Below are 17,500 nucleotides of genomic sequence, written 5' to 3' on the forward strand. Positions count from 1 at the left end.
CGCTCGCGTGTGATTCTCTCTAAGCGCGCTGATCAAGCGCTGTCAGAGCACAGGGAGCAATCGTCCTTGCGCTACATCTGTTCAGCAAGTGCTCACACGTGTGTGCACTCACACACTCTCACTCAGGTGTACATGGACACATTCGCAACTCCCCCTGACACACACTTAGACACTCATGCATACTCATGCATGCACACATTTACACACACACACACACACATGCCTATATTCAGTCAGACACACACATACATGCACATATGCACCCAGACACACACACACACACAGCCTCACTCAATTATACTATACTCTACTGATAGCCACAGCCCAGATCTAAAAAACTAATTTTACTTGATTGCTGTTTTCTGCACCCAGAGAAAAGATTATTAACCTTTGTCTTTCCTCAGTGAAAGCCAAAAAAAAGTATAGAGCATAAAAAGTGTGTCCGTGCGTGCGTACATGTCCTGTCACTTAGACTTAGTTTAGTCACTTAGTTTTTGTTTGGTCCTTCATTTTAAACAGTCCCTGCAGATGCAGGACTTCCCCGGCTCCTCACCAGGCCATCTCTTCTGTCCTCCATTCCATTCTTTTTTCTCATTTCATTTATTAACTTTTCATTGTTTTTCATCCTTTCTTATCTTGTCTTATGCTTAAAGCTTGGTGTGTTTTGCCCCTGCGTGTTTGTGTTTGTGCTGTGGGGTTTTCTCTCTCTCTCTCTCTCTCTCTCTCTCTCTCTCTCTGTCTCACTTTCTTGCTCCAGTTCTAACAGGAAGGAAGTGATCATGGCTCTATGGTTGAGGCAGCTACTTGGGTTGTATTATGTTTGATATTCTTCATCATTATATCCTCCACCCTCTCCGTTCCCCTGCTCTTGTTGCTTCACTACTTTCTCTCTCCGTATTCTGAAGTCATATCTCTCTTGTGCAGTAATATGCTGCTAAGAGTAATGAATTTTTTATGTCACCTCCTTGCTCTAACGTCCGTGCGCTAAAGAGAGGCGTGAGAGAGAGAGAAAGAGAGAGAGAGAGAGAGGGGGGGGGGGGGTCGCTCCCGGGGCCTTGATTGATGTCCCGTGTCAGTGCAAACAAAATGGCAAATATAATTTAGCATTTAGCTTATGCGAAGATAATGGGGCAACACGCGGCTCAAACAAGACTCAGATGCACGATCCGCCACGCTTGAAGCGGCGGCAAGGAGAAGAGAGGCAGGGCAAAGGTGAGAGAGAGAGAGAGAGAGAGAGAGAGAGAGAGAGAGAGAGAGAGAGAGAGAGAGAGAGAGAGAGAGAGAGAGAGAGAGAGAGAGAGAGAGAGAGAGAGAGAGAGAGAGAGAGAGAGAGAGAGAGAGAGAGAGAGAGAGAGAGAGAGAGAGAGAGAGAGCAGGTGAATTAAATTAAAGGTGAAGTCGTGCTTTATCTGCGGCTCGTGCCAGTAAGTGGCCAGACGCGCCTAAACGTACCTGCTTAACGGCGTGTGAGATATTCATCACCCCGCTTTTCACGCACAACCTGTGAATATGACAAAGAGTGATGATAGCGTCCGCTATCGCTAATATTATGTAGCCATATGGCAGGCGCTCTTATTCAGAGTGAGATAGTGGACTGGTTGTAGTTGCTGTATCTCTTTACGAGGTTTACTTTTAAATGAACGGGCTGCTGTTGGTGCTCTGGGTGCTCATCTACTGCTGGAACTGTTCATATCAGTCAGAGCATTTAAGGTGAAAACCGCCACTGTTCCTGTTCCTTCCTATTCTGTAGCTAATAAACAGGTCGCGGGAAAAACCTGGTCTGGCCTTGGAAAAATGGTTCAGACATTAATAATGAGAATTTCTGGCCCTTTACCGCCGCCACAACAACCTCCCATTTAAAAAATGAAAAACAAAGTTACTTGATTAAGTTCTATGTAGTATAACAGGGCCTATGCTTCGCCTAAGAACACTACCAAATTTCTCCTTCTCTCATAGCCTACTCTTTTTTTAATGTTTAGTTTTGAAATTCTGATGTAGTTGACAGGTATCTGTCGTTTCAGTAACCTCTTTTCAATGTTGTATTGATTACCATTGACAGCCACGGAGCTGTAAGGGTGGGCAGAAATTGTATTTCGCTCTGTCAGAATCTACCAACATGTCTGATGCTTGCTGTCAACTGAGCACCTTTACTGACATTTTGAAACTAACTGCACCGTAAAACGCGGCAAAGGTCAACAAAACGACACGAGCTTAGAGATGATGGTTTAGGCTAACTTAACCTGTTTCTGCTTGGTGTGACCTGACCTCTGCAATGCACTGCATTACTGTGGTGTTTGCACTGAGCTCTCTCTCTCTGTGTGTTTGTTGTGTGTGTGTTTGTTGTGTGTGTGTGTGTGTGTGTGTGTGGTTGCGCGCGAAAGCTTGGAGGGGCATTCGGGATTGATGGAGCCAGGGGTATGGAGGTTAAGAAAGAAAAATTGAATTGTTTTAAGACAAGTTCTCCTCGGTGAGCAGAATTAATCGTTATTAGCGCTCTTAAATATATGCCTAAGCACAGGCGGGATATTATTGCGGTACTTCCCCATGCAGCCCCTCATTACAGCCTGTAATTACAGGCGCTTTTACCTCGCGGCTGTGCTATCAATCTAGAGTGGGCATCAACCGCTACCCTACAGGAAAAAAAGAGAGAGACAGAAAAAAAGAGTCACAACGGTAATAACCATCTCATTTTCCTCGCCCTCTGCTGATTTGCTTGTCGGCGAGAAATAGTTAGCCGAGTCCCGTATTATTATTTTGGAAGACTTTAATTGAAACATGTTTATTTATTGCCCCTTTGGTTTGAGCGGCGGGCGCTAGCGTAGCGCGCTAACCGTCGCTAACAGCCCAGATATGAGCGGACGGAATTAAATTAAAAGCTCATAAAATGAAATATGCTTCATATTAGCTGTTTGACACTTAATTTGCCTTCGAATGAGCAGAGGAAACCACAAATTAACTGTCCTTTGTGTTCTTTTTGCTCGGCTTTCTCCTGCGGCAGTGCTATTAGGGCAGGCGAAAGCGCAATTACAGACAAGGATAATCGCGTGGTTTAGGACTGTGATACAAGGAATGAGAGAAGGATACAGCTGACCTGTGTGGAGGCAATATTTTAGTCCACATGAAGACGGTATACTCATATGGGATTAGGGCGCCCGTCTAACCCCCTAAAAGAGGACATCACACCCATAGGAGGAGGATATACTAGGAATGGGGATATGACACCACAACAAACAACATTAAACCATAACCTACCAGCTAGCTAACAGAGTCCAAATTGACCTAGAGATCTGTCACATATATTGATGTCCATATAAACTGTAATGTAACAATTGTAATTGTACTGACCAAATCAGGCACATACTTGCTGTATTTAAGGAAAGGATGTACTGACCACTAAGAACTGGAGGTGATTTTATTTTTGTTTTTGCACACCTTTAAAAACATCCTAACTGACCAGCATTTAGTGTGCAGGCATTCTGCAGTTAGCGGGCAGGTGAGGTACAAGGCGATTTGTTAAACCAGTTAAATACAAGGTATTTGATTTGACTTGTGTATGTCCCAGTGACATGCTAAAATTACCAGTTCACACCAGAAGGATGACAAATGGGTGTTCTGACATGCATTCTTCCAGATGTTGGTCAGGCCATACAGAACAGCTCCTATACCATTAGTGCTGACTTTGCTTACTATCCATGCCATATCTCCTCATAAAAACATACACAGCAGAAAAAGGAGGAATTCATTCACATGTGCTGAAGTCCTTTGAGACGTTTGTGAATGGTGTAAGTTAAAAATGTCATAGAATTTAAACTTATCTTGGTAAATCCAAATTTTAGAAAAGTGTTGTGTTCTTTCTCTTACACACATGATTTTACTCATTAGCTAATCAACGGTGCCTTATTGAGGAGTGCTTGAGTACTCTTTGTGGACTGGCGAACTGATTTTTTATATTTGTGTGTGTGTGTGTGTGTGTGTGTGTGTGTGTGTGTAAAAACAGGTATGCAGAGAAATGAGGGGTAGTGATGCTTAAATTCTAAAATGATTATTCCTTAGCCACTCACTCTATAGAAAGAAAATGTGCCCCAACCCCCCATCCCCCTACACACATACCAGACCCATACACACACATACGCTGAGTCTGGTTTCCTTGGTGACCTGATGGGACAAACTGAGGCATTTGCCATGAGTCCATTACCCAGCAGTTTACTGGGTAATGTGGAACTTCAACACAATCTCTGAAACAACCAAACATCAAACACAGCCTGTGTGAACTTTTAACACATTGACTGGCACAGGGAGTGCCGCAGTATATGGACAAGGAACTGATAATGGAAGATGATAGAAGACACTGGTAGCCTTAAAAAGAGGAGTAGCTCATAAATCCAAATCCATTTGCAAATTTAAAGAAACATTAATGTGTAATTTGAGAATTTAAAGGTTGTTTATCTCACATTCTCTCTCTTTCTCTTTCTCTCCCTTTGTAACAGCATTTTCTATTTTACAAAGTAGGTTATTGGCTGTATGAGACTATATGGGACAGCTTCAGCGAGGTGGAAGTGACCACACAAATGACCCTCACTAAGCAGACACAATGACTGAACTTGTGAGTTTGCATCGCAGCGCAGCAGAGAGCGTGCACGTGACAGCGTTGTGCATCACCCTCACAAGAGCGTGCACGTGATAGCACCATGTGTCACCCTTACACGAGCATCTACCCCTAAATTAAAGAACAGATGAGGGGGTTTGGGAGATTTTGGGGAGAATTTTTGAGGGGGTATTCCCTCAGCTGCTGGAGGCGTGAACACTTGAATTAAAATATAAAGGAATGCTATAGATGATTGGACTGGAAAATTGGTCAAAACCTGAAGGGTCAGTGGCAGACAGACAACCTCTTTGCCCATTATGGTGTTCTTCTGCCTGTGCACATGAGTTCACTCTGTTTTGTTGTGTATGTAAACTGTCATGAGTCCAGCCTGCACACTGTGTAGAAGTGCTCTGTTTAGCATAAAGCATGTTCTCTTATCTCACCAACCCCCTTGAGATACACACAGGCATGCACACACGCACACACACACACTATTAGTGCTCTTCTTGCTAAAAACAACTAAAATAGCCTGTGTACTGCCATTTTCACACACTGAATGACTATGAAATATTGAATATTATTTACATCAACAAAAGTTGATTATTCATAGTAGGTACACAGTAAAATGTAAAAAATGCATAGGTTTTAAAAAATAAAATAATTTTTAGAAAATTATAACAGCACTTCTTGCTTGCTTACACAAGCTCTTAATTATTTTTAAAAGCTTACAATGATAGTTGTAGTCTGTTCTACTAACAGCATGGTTCTGCAGTTATACCAATTTTTGGCCTATGAACAGATCCAACTGTTTAAACCATCTAACTATTAACTACTTACAAATCACACTGAATGAATAGACTGGAAACACCATAACATTTCCAACTGCACAACCTTAAATCTCTTACTCCAAATCTAAGTAGGCTTCTGGTTGCCCTCTTCCTCTGGGGCGAATAGCTGAAGCGCTGCCTGTCCTACACCCCCCTCCTTCTCTCTCTCTCTCTCTCTCTCTTAATCCCTCTCTCCTGTGCCGCAGTGTGAGGACGGGCGGTCAGGCAGTGGCTGGCCTCATGATTAATGATGTTTATAGTTGACGGAAAGCTCCCTTATTTATCTGTATTGCTGCTCAGCAGATACCATCAGTCACCTGAATGAAAAATATTCACTCATACCAATTTTGCAGGATAATTGAGTGGAGTCACTTCCCCTCTGTCGTCTCTCTCTCTCTCTCTCTCTCTCTCTCTCTCTCTCTCTCTCTCTCTCCTTTTCTCTCTCCCTCGCTCCCTTTCTTTTTCTCTTTTCACTCTACCCACGCTATCTCGCAGTCTTATCATTGCCACAGTAATTTTTGCGCCGGCTTGTTTGATATGGAGAGGCCGGCTTTAGCCACATTTGACATTAAGCTTCTTCAATTTTCACGAGAGAGAGAGAGAGAGAGAGAGGGGAAAAAAGATGCAAAGAAAGTTGCATGCCACTTTTTGAAAATGCCTGCTCTTGTGCTTTTTTTTTTCTCAAGCAATTTCAGGATTTGGAAAGGAGTGAGATAAATTCTAAAGGAGTAATGGGAGCAGATTGAAGCCCTATCTTTTTTTCCCTCATGCTTGGTAATACATTGGTTTCATAGCCTAAACGCTTGGCCACATCCTTTTTTTCCCTCCTCTTAAGCCTTTAAGAGGAAGCAGGGTATTATGAGCGTCCCTCACTATAGTTAGTGTGAGCAGCAGCAAAAGGTGGAGAGAAAAAACACAACAAGCTTTAGCGTTTTCTCAGAGCTAACTTTGATTCAGGGTTGTTGGGTTTTTTTAAGGCTACAAATTGATTACTGTAAGTAGATTTTTCATTCAGTGACTACACATTTAATTGTTGGGTCACATGAAGCCTTGTGTAAGTTTTATCAAAATTTAAAAATCTCTTTTTCAAAATAATTACTTAAAAAATATATACATGACTCCTGTATGATTTTCTGCACAGACACCTAACTTATGGATGCTAAGCACATGTTTTAAATGTGCTACATTTTAGTATTGCTATTTATCATTTTAATATTCCAGTTTATCATTTAGATAAACATGCACATCTTAGTGGCATTAGAACGTGATAGTGTAAAATTTGTTAAAATTTCTTTAAGATTAAAATTTCAATCAGTTACTAATTTCTTAAATTATCAATAATGATTTATGACTGTTATTATAACTTTTGCATCAAATGATCTGGTTAAGCCAAATACAATCTTTTTTCATTGTAGCAGCTGTATAAAGTAAAGAATTGTAAAAAAAAACAAACAAACAATCAAAAAACTAATGGACCTTCGCATGATTCCCAACATTTTGTTCATTTCCCTTTGTGAATTCATTTAGTCTGCTTTTAAACAGCCTTATATATAGAAGATATACAAGATATATCCGTATGCACGATCTATCCGTAAATGTTCCAAAAGTCCTTCACAAAAAAAGGAGGAAAATACAAGATGGAAAAATGAGCATGAAAATAAAACACATTGTTTGACTGACAGGCGAAATCCGTGTAATCATAGTCAGACATTTTAGGGATGCTGGCTGTCAGTCATTCAGTGGGTGTGGCCTACATGTCAATACACTGTCGCCTCTTAATTGGACAAGAGGAAAAAACAGCAGCAATTAGGAATTTTACGCCTGCAAAGAATGTTCATCCTTTTAGTCACACACATACACACACAATTCACAAATGACACTTTATTCCAAAAGTGCCCCTCCTCCAAATGCACAGTCCAAATGGAATTAGTCATCCTCACGGAGGTTTACCTGGAAAATAAAATAATTATGTAATAGTGATTTGTAATTTTAAAAAATGTAATTGTAAATAAATTTGTGAACAGCTACACTGATAGAACCAATAAAACAATGCAAAGCGGACACTGACGTGCTCTTAGAAGAGTGTAAACAATGTTCTTAACATGCCATGATGACAGGGAGCGATAACCTCATTTACATGATATAAAAGTCATAATTTGTGTGCAAATCACATTGTCCTGAGTCCATTTCCATTGGGTTCATTTCCGTTTTAGTACATCTTAATAAAAAGATTATTTTCAAAATTGGATTTCAGTCAGGCCTCAAGTTCCACATCAAACTTCAATCGTAGAATCGGATTATTGAATGTAGGCTCAGCATCTCGTCCCCTAGAGCGGCTGAGCGGAATTCTCATCTCGACCCCTAGGGCGGCTGAACAGAATTCTCCCTCGGCCTCCTGCCGTGGTATGCTGTGCACCGCACCTCTGTGAAGAGGGATGTGTGGCTGGGTCACTGGGGGGCTGATGCGCCCGGAACGGCGGGCCCCTGGCCCCACAGGAGAGGGGCAGTCGGGAAGCGTGTGCTCAGAGTGCCCATGTTGCACTCTAGAGAGTGGAGCCGCAGGCCCCGCACTTGCACTCCTGGGGCCACTTATAGGAGGTAACCAGCTTTACAGAACACAGCTATAAATCCTGCATGCTCTCCGACAGAAGAAAAGAGCCCTCTGTCTGTCTCTCGTGCATGTTATACTGTTTTCTCCCCGCCCCGCACCCACCTCGTCTCTTTCTTACTTTTGTCTCTCTCTCTCTCATCCCTCACTCCTAAAGGAGCGTGTGAATGTGGCTAGCATCAATGTTACGGGATGGTATTACCACATGTGGCCAATAAAGTCTCCTGCTCGGCGTAATGGCCTCAGCAGATGATCAGTGTAATGGATGCAGGACTGTAGGACAGGACTCTGGGTCCTTATCCCTTAATTCCCCTTGTTCATTTGAACAATATCACCAACATAATAGAAGAGGAATCTTCCGATGGTCCCGATGCCATCTTTAGTTGAATACTGACCGAACTGAACTTTAGACTCCAACACAAAATGCAAAGTGTAAAACAGTGGCACACAAAGGCATAAAGTTATAGGACGTGTGTGTGTATTTTATAAGATTGTTAGTGATTTCTTCATTAAAGTGTATGTGTGTGCATTTACATATGCACATATAGTTACGTTCTTCATTATTGTATTAAGCAGCTGTCTCCTTATGCCTTTCTTTCTCTTTGCTCACTTTCTGTCTCTCTCTCTCTCTCTCTCTCTCTCTCTCTCACACACACACACACACACACACATATAGTACCCCTCGCAACTGTTCACTCATGATTAAATATCAACGCACTGTGCTTGACATTTTATTAGTCCAACAAGATGGATGAAATGGCAAGGATAAAGTAGGCTATGTGTGCTCCCTCCCCACCAAGGCCTGCCACCCTTCCATTCAGCCTTTTTCTCCTTCCGCCAATTTACTAGAGGAAAAGAGCAGGGGATGGATTTTTTGGGGGGGGTGAGGAGTGTTTTCCCCTCAGTTTATTTCTCACTTTCTCATCTACACATGACACGATTAGGGATTTTCAGTGGTGTTCCTTATTCCTACACACATACACACACACACACACACACAGCCAAGGGCTTACTCTGATTCTCACCTGCGTCATCACGGTCTCTGTTCTCTCTTGCTCTTGCTCAGTTTAACTCTGCTGTAGTGCACCAGGTGTGTGGAGCTTTGTAATCTTCCGGCTGGTTTTAGCTCCAGGTTTTGTCTGGGTTTCCAGCAATGGAAAGCAGGTCAGAGGACAGGCGTGCTGATTGAGACGAGGACAGGCGTACTGAGAGAGACAGAGACAGGAATACTGAGAGAGAAGGGGACAGGCGTGCCGAGGGAGACGAGGACAGGTGAGCTGAGGCAGACGAGGCTCTCTTTCTGTCTTGCTGATTTGCAGCTCTTCCCCATCTCCCTCAGGCTCACTGATCTTAGGCCACAAAGTCTGCCTGCCCTATGCCTTGTATTAGCCAAAACAGGAAAGTCTGTTTTGGTGGGGTTTTACCTTTTATTCCTGAAGCTGATGTTAAAATGCCATTCTGTCCTGCACCCCAGTCCTTGCTTTGATGAAACTGTATCTGTAGTGAAGTGTTTCCTTCAGCACACGCCCATTTTGAGCCCCTGACAAAAATGGCCAAACTCGAAAATCAGAGAACTGCTTGTTTGGACCCACTCCCACAGTTTGGGTATCTCAGCACCTTTTTTGGGGAGCTGGTTTCGGAAGACACAGCTCATTTATTTGGAAAGGCAAAAGAGCGAAAGAGGACGGAACTTTTCCATTCTGTCGCCGGTGGCGTTTCCAGCACCTTGTTTGTTTTTGTTTCAAGGAGCCCTTGAAAGGGCAGGAAGGCAGCATGGCTCAGTGCCTTTCATGCTCTGGCTGCAACTTCCTGTGTTGTGGTCTGCAGTCCGCCCCTGCCCAGTGTTTATCTTAATGACGACGGGGAAGCGATGTAGCGAGCGACCCTGGAGGACGCCGTGGCTGCCGGACGGTGTGGCTCAGAGGTGGCACTGGGACAGGGAGGCAGACAGGAGGGGGGGGGGATGTCCACGCTAAACTCAGACATAAACTTTGTGAATAAGAGCGTTAAAGCGGAATGCCCACTGATTGTGTAAACCCACTCGCACAAGCACACGTTGCCAAGTTTAATCGAGCTCTCCAGACACTGCAAGGACATGGCCAGGACATGTGTATATGCTGAATCTCAGGCGTAGCTGAGTGACGGTGCACGACCTGGGTGCTTGAACCTAATGAGAAAGATGCCATTCTGTCATTATGAATACACTGTGTGCTTTGCTTTGCTCTGTGTGTGTGTGTGTGTGTGTGTGTGTGTGTGTGTGTGTGTGTGTGTGTGTGTGTTTTTGGGTGTGTTTTTTTCTGAGCATGCAGGTGCAATGCATGTGGGTACCAGTGCATGCATAGGGGTAGAAGGTGAAAAGTTCACACACAACAGTTCTTGGTCATGAGTCATGAAGGTGAAACTCCACAAGCTTGTAAGGCAGTGTTTGACTGAGCACGAAAACCCAGGCTAAGCTCAAGTAACAAGCCACGAGCTCACATACTGTGTCTCTGATGTCAGAGAACCTCAAAACACACATCAGAGACATTTCTAATGTCTGGAGTTTTAGCACAGCAGGGCTGCACAGACAGACTAACTTGGTGAAGTCTGACGCCATTGTATGAAGAGGCGTGGGCTAATGCCAGCGATCCTCTCCCTGTTCATAATAGCGAAGTCTTGAACCCCTCGTGCAAAGTCTAAAAGGAATAGTTAATTTATTAGATTTATTAGCCTCTCTCTGCCCCTCTCTGCACATCTCTGCCCCTCTCTGCACATCTCTGCCCATTTCTGCTCCTCTCTGCACATCTCTGCCCATTTCTGCTCCTCTCTGCACATCTCTGCCCATATCTGCACATCTCTGCCCATTTCTGCTCCTCTCTGCACATCTCTGCCCATATCTGCACATCTCTGCCCATTTCTGCTCCTCTCTGCACCTCTCTGCCCATCACAGGCCATCTCAGCCCTTTCATTTCTCTCGAACTCCCAGTAGCCAGGGAGGGAGGGATGGGCATATCTGCAAAAATAACTGGCCACTCCCAACAGGAGGCCTTAATGACTGCCCCCTTGCATGGCAACCCTTGGTCGCCCCCTGCGGGGAGGGGGCCGTGGGCTGTAACAAGGTCCCGCGCCTACTCAGACGGACAGATCGGGTCTGAGAAAGTTGCACAGGGATGTCAGAGATGCACAGTGGCCCCTTTGACATGTACGGACAAAGACTTTATAAAGAGGTTATATTTACTTGTTTTATTTGTTTAAAATGTTTTCTATATAATGTGATTTTAAAACAACCATAATTCATACTGTGCATATAATAAATATTATTATTACACAATTTAGAAAGTTGTCAGAATGAAAAAGATGGTGGGCTTTGTTTACATGTATATAAGGCACGCATAGTAATGTCCTTAGTATGTGGTCAGGATGTGTTTGTGTGAAACCCGCGTGTTCTTGGCACATTTCCCAAAGGTTTTGCGCTGAGGTTTCTGCTCTTGCCGCTACAGCAGCGGGGAGGAGAAGCTCGGGACGCTTGTGGTCTTTCTTGGGATCACAGCACGCTGTGTCACTTTTTCAGAGGATCCTGTCTCCTGTATAAACTCCCCCAACCCCCCATTCCTCGCCTCCCGTTTCTCCCTCTCCCAAATATTCATAACAAGGTTCAATACAGAGTCACAGTACACACCTGAATGAGAGGGAAAACGACACTCACACACACACACACACGCAGGCATGGGCACTCGAGCACAGGCACGCCTGCTTTCTCTGGTCCTCCCCTCTCCGTCCCTCTCGGTCTCCATGTCTCTCCCTCTGCCTCTTCCGCTCACCTCAGCCGTTCGTCTGTGTGAGCCGTCCATCAGCCTGGCCACTCCTCCTCCATGCGGGCCAGCCCCGGCATCCTCTTTCCCACTCTCCCCACATCCCCCTGTCCCTGGCCTTCCTCACTCCTTTTTTTTCCATCTTTAATCCGTCCGTCCTCTGTCTTTCTGCCTCTTACCTTACTCCGGCTTCTGTCTCATGGTCTCTCTCACTCTCTGTCTCTCCCGGCTCAGTTGCTCTGTGTCTTTGATCTCAGTGAGGGGGGGGGGGGGGGGCATTAAAGGCCTGCTGTTTCCACTGTCAGGCACCATCTCCCTTCTACCCTCACCACCCCTGCCCACCCCCTTTTCGCTCTTTTCATCGTACTCGCGGACTACCGGTGCAGAGCTGTGGAAGAAGCCCCCGTGAAGCCCTCCTGAAGCAGGCTGGGCGGTGGTGTGTGGTTACACCAGTGTGATTTCTCTTCGTGTGCTCGAGTGTTCTTGCTCATTTTCCCATGACTATAATAGCTGTTAAATGTACCCAGTTGGTACACTGACACTGGGAACATAGCAGACTTGATGCTGTCATGCTCGCTTGGCACCACAGTGTTGACACAGCGGGATACTGTTTCCTGTGTTAGAATAACAAGAGCGCCATCATCCTCAGAATCGAGCACATTAACTATCAGTTTGTTTTTATTACAGGTTTCATCTGTAAGTATGGACTTATACTGTGGAAAAAAAGCAGTATGGACATATCATTCCACTTAAACGGCAGAAGAATGGTGAGGGGGAGAGAAAGAATCATGGAGGACAGGAGATAGATAGATAGATAGAGAGAGAGAAAGACGGGAGGGACGGGATAGTTTCCATATGTTGAGCTTTGCCTCGGCAGTTAAGAATAGTCATTTGGAGACTGTGGGAATTACGAATCAAAAGGAAAAGCCGCATAACCCTTTATTTCATGTTTTTAATCATTTGATTTCTGCGGCTCTCCCCTCGCGCGCTGCGTGCCGTGATCCTGCTGAAGCACGGCTGGCCTGAGCACGGTGGACCTCACTCTTTGATGTCAATCTTAATCAGGAGCAAGACTGGTAGTCTGTTACATCTGAAGGAGAATGTGTCTCTATGCATGCTTTCTCTTTTGCTCACACACACACACACACACGCGCGTGTGCGCACGCGCATTCTTTGTTTCTGTCTTTCTCTCTCTCACTCTCTGATTTGCTTGTACACGGTATCGCGTCACACAGTGAGGCAGGGACATCACTTCTGACTGTATTAGCGCTGAATGCTTAAACGCACACCTTCCCTTTCTTTCTTTCACATGCAGACCCATGCAAACACACACAGATATGTGAAACCCCGCTATCCCCCACATTCATGCGCTCCTCTTCCTTCTCCTAACCCGTCGACTCGTTCTCAGCACCCTCCTCTCTCCGTTCCCCTCAGGGCATGACTGGTTGGCTCTTCGCTGCTTCAGTCTCGTTCATCTGCATGTTTCAGCATGAAATCAATGTGCGAATGCTTCGTTTCTGATGAAGCTCGTCAGGACGTGCAGAACGCCATCATCTGCGTCCTTTGCGTTCCAGTTCACTCGCGTGTGGTAATTGCAGCCTGCTGTACATACGGCGGAAAAGCCCATCTCAACCAAACTTTCAGTGTATGCTTCATGCCTGGAGTTTCCGTCTTTGTCTTTGACCTTTCACCCCTCCTTGAGTTTCCACACACAATAGTGCAGACTGTGCGTGACCTCTGGCGTTGTTCATCCAGGATTTTCATACAGTCACACAATCACCCTAATGGTCCTTTCATATCCTTTTACTTTGTGCAGTTCGTAAAGCGATGGTGCTGTCAAAGAGGTCAGTGCAGTTTACTAAAGGATGCTTAGCAATTAGCCAGCCAGGGCGTCTGTGCCCTCCCATCATTCAATGTCAGCTCCCTCAGTGATCTTGGCCACACAGTCCTCCATGAATTTATTAAGCTGTTATTAATTGGTATGTAGTTACTGTATAAGACTCCAGAGTTGTGGAAACTGAGCAGGCGCATGGAAAATCACTGGGGATAGGTATACACACAGCGTGTGAACAGAAGCTGTTAAGTCTACACGGGTATCCGATGAAGCAGTGATTCACAGCAGATGGTCCGTCCATGTAGTCTCTTCCCAGTGTTTTGCGCTTTACTTCTTGCCTCTTCACATCTGCAAACAACCAGGAGTCACCAAAAAAAAAAAAAAGAAAGAAAGAGATTACGAAGGAAACCAAAACCCATCTGTTTGATCCACGCAAACATGCCGTTACGTGAAGGATGGCATTTGACTGGTTCACGCCACCTCGCAAAGCACCAAAGCTCTTCATGCGGTCTGATCAGTCTCACGCCATGGCGCTGGTTAGGGCCCGTCCTTGCTCACGTCCTCTGATTTGTTTATTTATTGATTTTATCTTTATTTAATTGCAGCGCAGCTGAAGCGAATAACAGGAATGTCTTTCAGAAGCCCCATCACCGCGACTGCGGGCTACTCAGCATCATGGTGACAGGGAGCCTCCGCTGATGCTCCCAGCAGCTGAATCTGCACCACTGCTGCAAAAAGTCTGCTGTCCCAGTGGGATAAATAGCAACAAGGCTCCTCTCTGCCCAATTCCTTCTACAATGGGTGAATAATAAGCATTAGGAATTCCCTCTAGAGTGGCCCTGCGGGTTTAAAGCTTTAACTAGGGGTTAGTGCTAGTGGACCAGAAGACTTTGGTGTAGCTTTAGATCAGTAAAGGTTTCTGTTGTCACAGCCACAGGGCCATCGATTTCACGCTTGTGTAAAAGCCACTATTGCGGGTATTGATTTTGTAGTAAAGTGTCGTGATATCAGATAAATGAATGTTGTAGGTATTGCAGTCATTGCCTTTTAAAGAGAGGCAGTCATTCTTCATGGACGCTTACGCAGAGTGTGTGTGTGTGTGTGTATGTGTGTGTGTGCTTGCGTGCGTGCGTGTCTGTGTGTGTGTGTACGTGTACATGTGTGTGTACTTGAACTCTTCTTTGTATTTACTGACGTGATGAGTCGGTGCTAGTCCTGTCTACCAATCTGAGTTAATGATGCAGGACATGAGGGCACACGTACGTGCACCCACATACACACACACACACACACACACACACACACACATACATACCGGCGCATGCAGGTTTGCAGTTGAGAGGAACCAGATTAAGAATGTGGGTGTGTATAATGAGTCTTTTGATGGTAAGACATGGAAAATGGCTCATAGACACAGTAAGGCCTACTGACATGAACCGCCACACCTATTAGTTAAAAAATGTGGAACCCTTGCTTGAGTCATTATTTTTTAGATATCAGTTGTTATTTACACTTTAGGTCAATTGTTTAGCCATCTTGTAGAGGAAGATTTGGTAATTAACACACTTTAGCCTTTCTAGTCTTTCATTATATTCAGCGTAACTTTTAAGTGTAAATTTAGCTCCAAGTTTAATATACCTGATCTTTCACTCAAAATCTCAACAGGAAGTGGTTGTTAACTCCCATGACATCACTTGCATATTTTATGTCTATTCTCATGAGCATGAAGTTTTGTTTATCATCTTTCTCAGAGTAGCGTGCTTATCTAGAAACAGATGTGGGCCTTTAATGTCCCATGTCCCCCATTGATATGATGGAGGGAACTTATCCTAGATCTTCACCCTCAGTCCAAGTGTTGTTTTATAAATATGCACCCAAAACTTGAAAACACAAAAGCCTTCTGTTTGGTAATGACCACGAGCTCCTTCAGCATTCACAGATAAGACGAGGGGCTTTTTTTTTTTTGGCCCTTTTTGTTACCACAGCCGTTCCTTCATTAGGCTGAGACCGAGCTTCTTCATTAGAAGACTGCAGCATGGACTCCAGAGAATGGCAGGGGAACGAGTGAAGGGGACGAGCTTAGGGGTGTAATTGGGTCCTTCCGGTCCTCTCCTTCTCTCCCAGGTCACTTGAAGACAAACTTCAAACCAGGACAATTCCCATTCCCTGCAACCTCTCCCGAACCCATTTTCTCCCTTTCTTTTTCAAGATATTTGTGTGTGTGTGTTGGTGAGGGAGTATGTGTGTGTGTGTGAGTGTATGAGAGTGAGTATATTGCCCCCTCCCCTGCCTTGATAATACAGATAGATTTTTGAAGATGTACATCCAGAAAAGTACACTTCTGTTAAAGATCATGAGTTTGAGTTATTTTGTGCTCTTAAACCCAACCAGTGGTGACATGTTTCGAGCTTGCCTGTTCGAGTCGTTTCTTTTTGAGTCTGCGTTTTGTACAGCAGAGGTTCTGTGTTGGCTTGCTAAGTGCGGTATGATCAGCTCATCATTCCTCGACATGCTTGTACAAACCCACTTTGACTACACTGCATCTTCAGAATGTGTGAACGCCCTGTGACTAAAACGGCATGAATATCCAAAAGCGATGAGTTGAATGGTATCCTCAGGTTTACAGACCTATAAAAACAAAACTCAAGTCTTGCAGACTTAAGAAAACATTGCACAGCATTGTGGGTAGCAATGAGAATTCCTGGCCGTCTTTGTCTGATTAAGACACTGCGCTGAAAGCTGGCTTTGATCTTAGGAAATGTCTGCAAGGGGAACAGTTGGAATTTAGCTCGGGCTTTCTCCCTCCCTCTTGCTCTAAGATTTGGCCCCTGCAGATGGAGGCAGATAGATAGTGTCACCATTCATTTCCTGCTGCAGTTCCTTCTCCATTCGTATGAGAAGTAGGACCTGGAGCAGAGAATGTGAGTGAATAGCATACATGCCAAAGTTTTTGTTGGTTCCTTCCGAGCTATTTTACTTCTGTGATTTACTCCAAATTCTTCAGTTCTGTATCCAAACTGAGCATTTTTTAATAAACTCAAAGACTTAGAACTAACCAAAAGCTTAAGCTGTTTAAGTATACCTACAAATATATATGCATTGCTAATTCCTTTTGCCCTGCGTTTTTCTGAATCCAGACCTCCTGCGCTGGCAGGCAGCCCCGCATTTTCGGATATCTCCGTCATCCGAATCCCGCCCCACCGGAACCCATCAGTTGCAGCAGAGTCTCCCTTTAACCCCCCGCACCCGTACATCAACCCCTACATGGACTACATCCGCTCCCTTCACAGCAGCCCCCCCCTCTCCATGATCTCTGCAGCCAGGGGACTCAGCCCTGCAGATGGTGAGTACCTCAGGGTCCCGTTCTGGGGGCCTCCGAAATTCCTTCTAATAGGCACCCTACAGCAGATCACGGCTTCTCCACATATGGTCTTGCATGGACACAAAGTCTTCTTAACTTTTTATTGCTTTTCTTTGAGGAACTCAAAGAAAATAAGTGAAACTGACGTAGTGGCAGCATCCTGACATGCGTGTATTTCTAATGCAGAAGGTCTTTCCTTCCATCACCTGATAACATCACACCAAGATGAAAAAATGCCGATGTAACACTCTTCTTCTGTATGAAGGATGATCTAAGTTTTTCAGACTAAGAACACAGTAACATTTCTGGGTGTTTCATATTCACAATGCCCCCATTACGAAATGACCACCGGATATAGGAGAGAGGGACGTTCCTTCCCGTCCACTGAAAATGAGGTTTGTTCCATGGACCCCAACCACAGCTACATCTGGCATTCGAGCTTGAATTCTAGCACCAGGGCTTACTCCAGCCTTTACACTTGCCGTTGGGATTTT

General features: G+C 44.7%; 1 protein-coding gene across 1 annotated transcript in view; it reads left to right on the forward strand.

Moving 5' to 3' along the window:
- The window catches only part of gli3 (GLI family zinc finger 3), a 101,176-nt gene that overhangs the window by 54,246 nt on the left and 29,430 nt on the right, over window positions 1-17,500 (forward strand). The window contains exon 5 of the mRNA XM_035526508.1: window positions 16,783-16,988. Within this exon, the coding sequence (XP_035382401.1) occupies window positions 16,783-16,988 (206 nt within the window). The remainder of the gene's footprint in view (window positions 1-16,782; window positions 16,989-17,500) is intronic.

This window comes from Electrophorus electricus, chromosome 5 (assembly GCF_013358815.1).
Source record: "Electrophorus electricus isolate fEleEle1 chromosome 5, fEleEle1.pri, whole genome shotgun sequence".
Lineage (NCBI taxonomy): Eukaryota > Metazoa > Chordata > Actinopteri > Gymnotiformes > Gymnotidae > Electrophorus > Electrophorus electricus.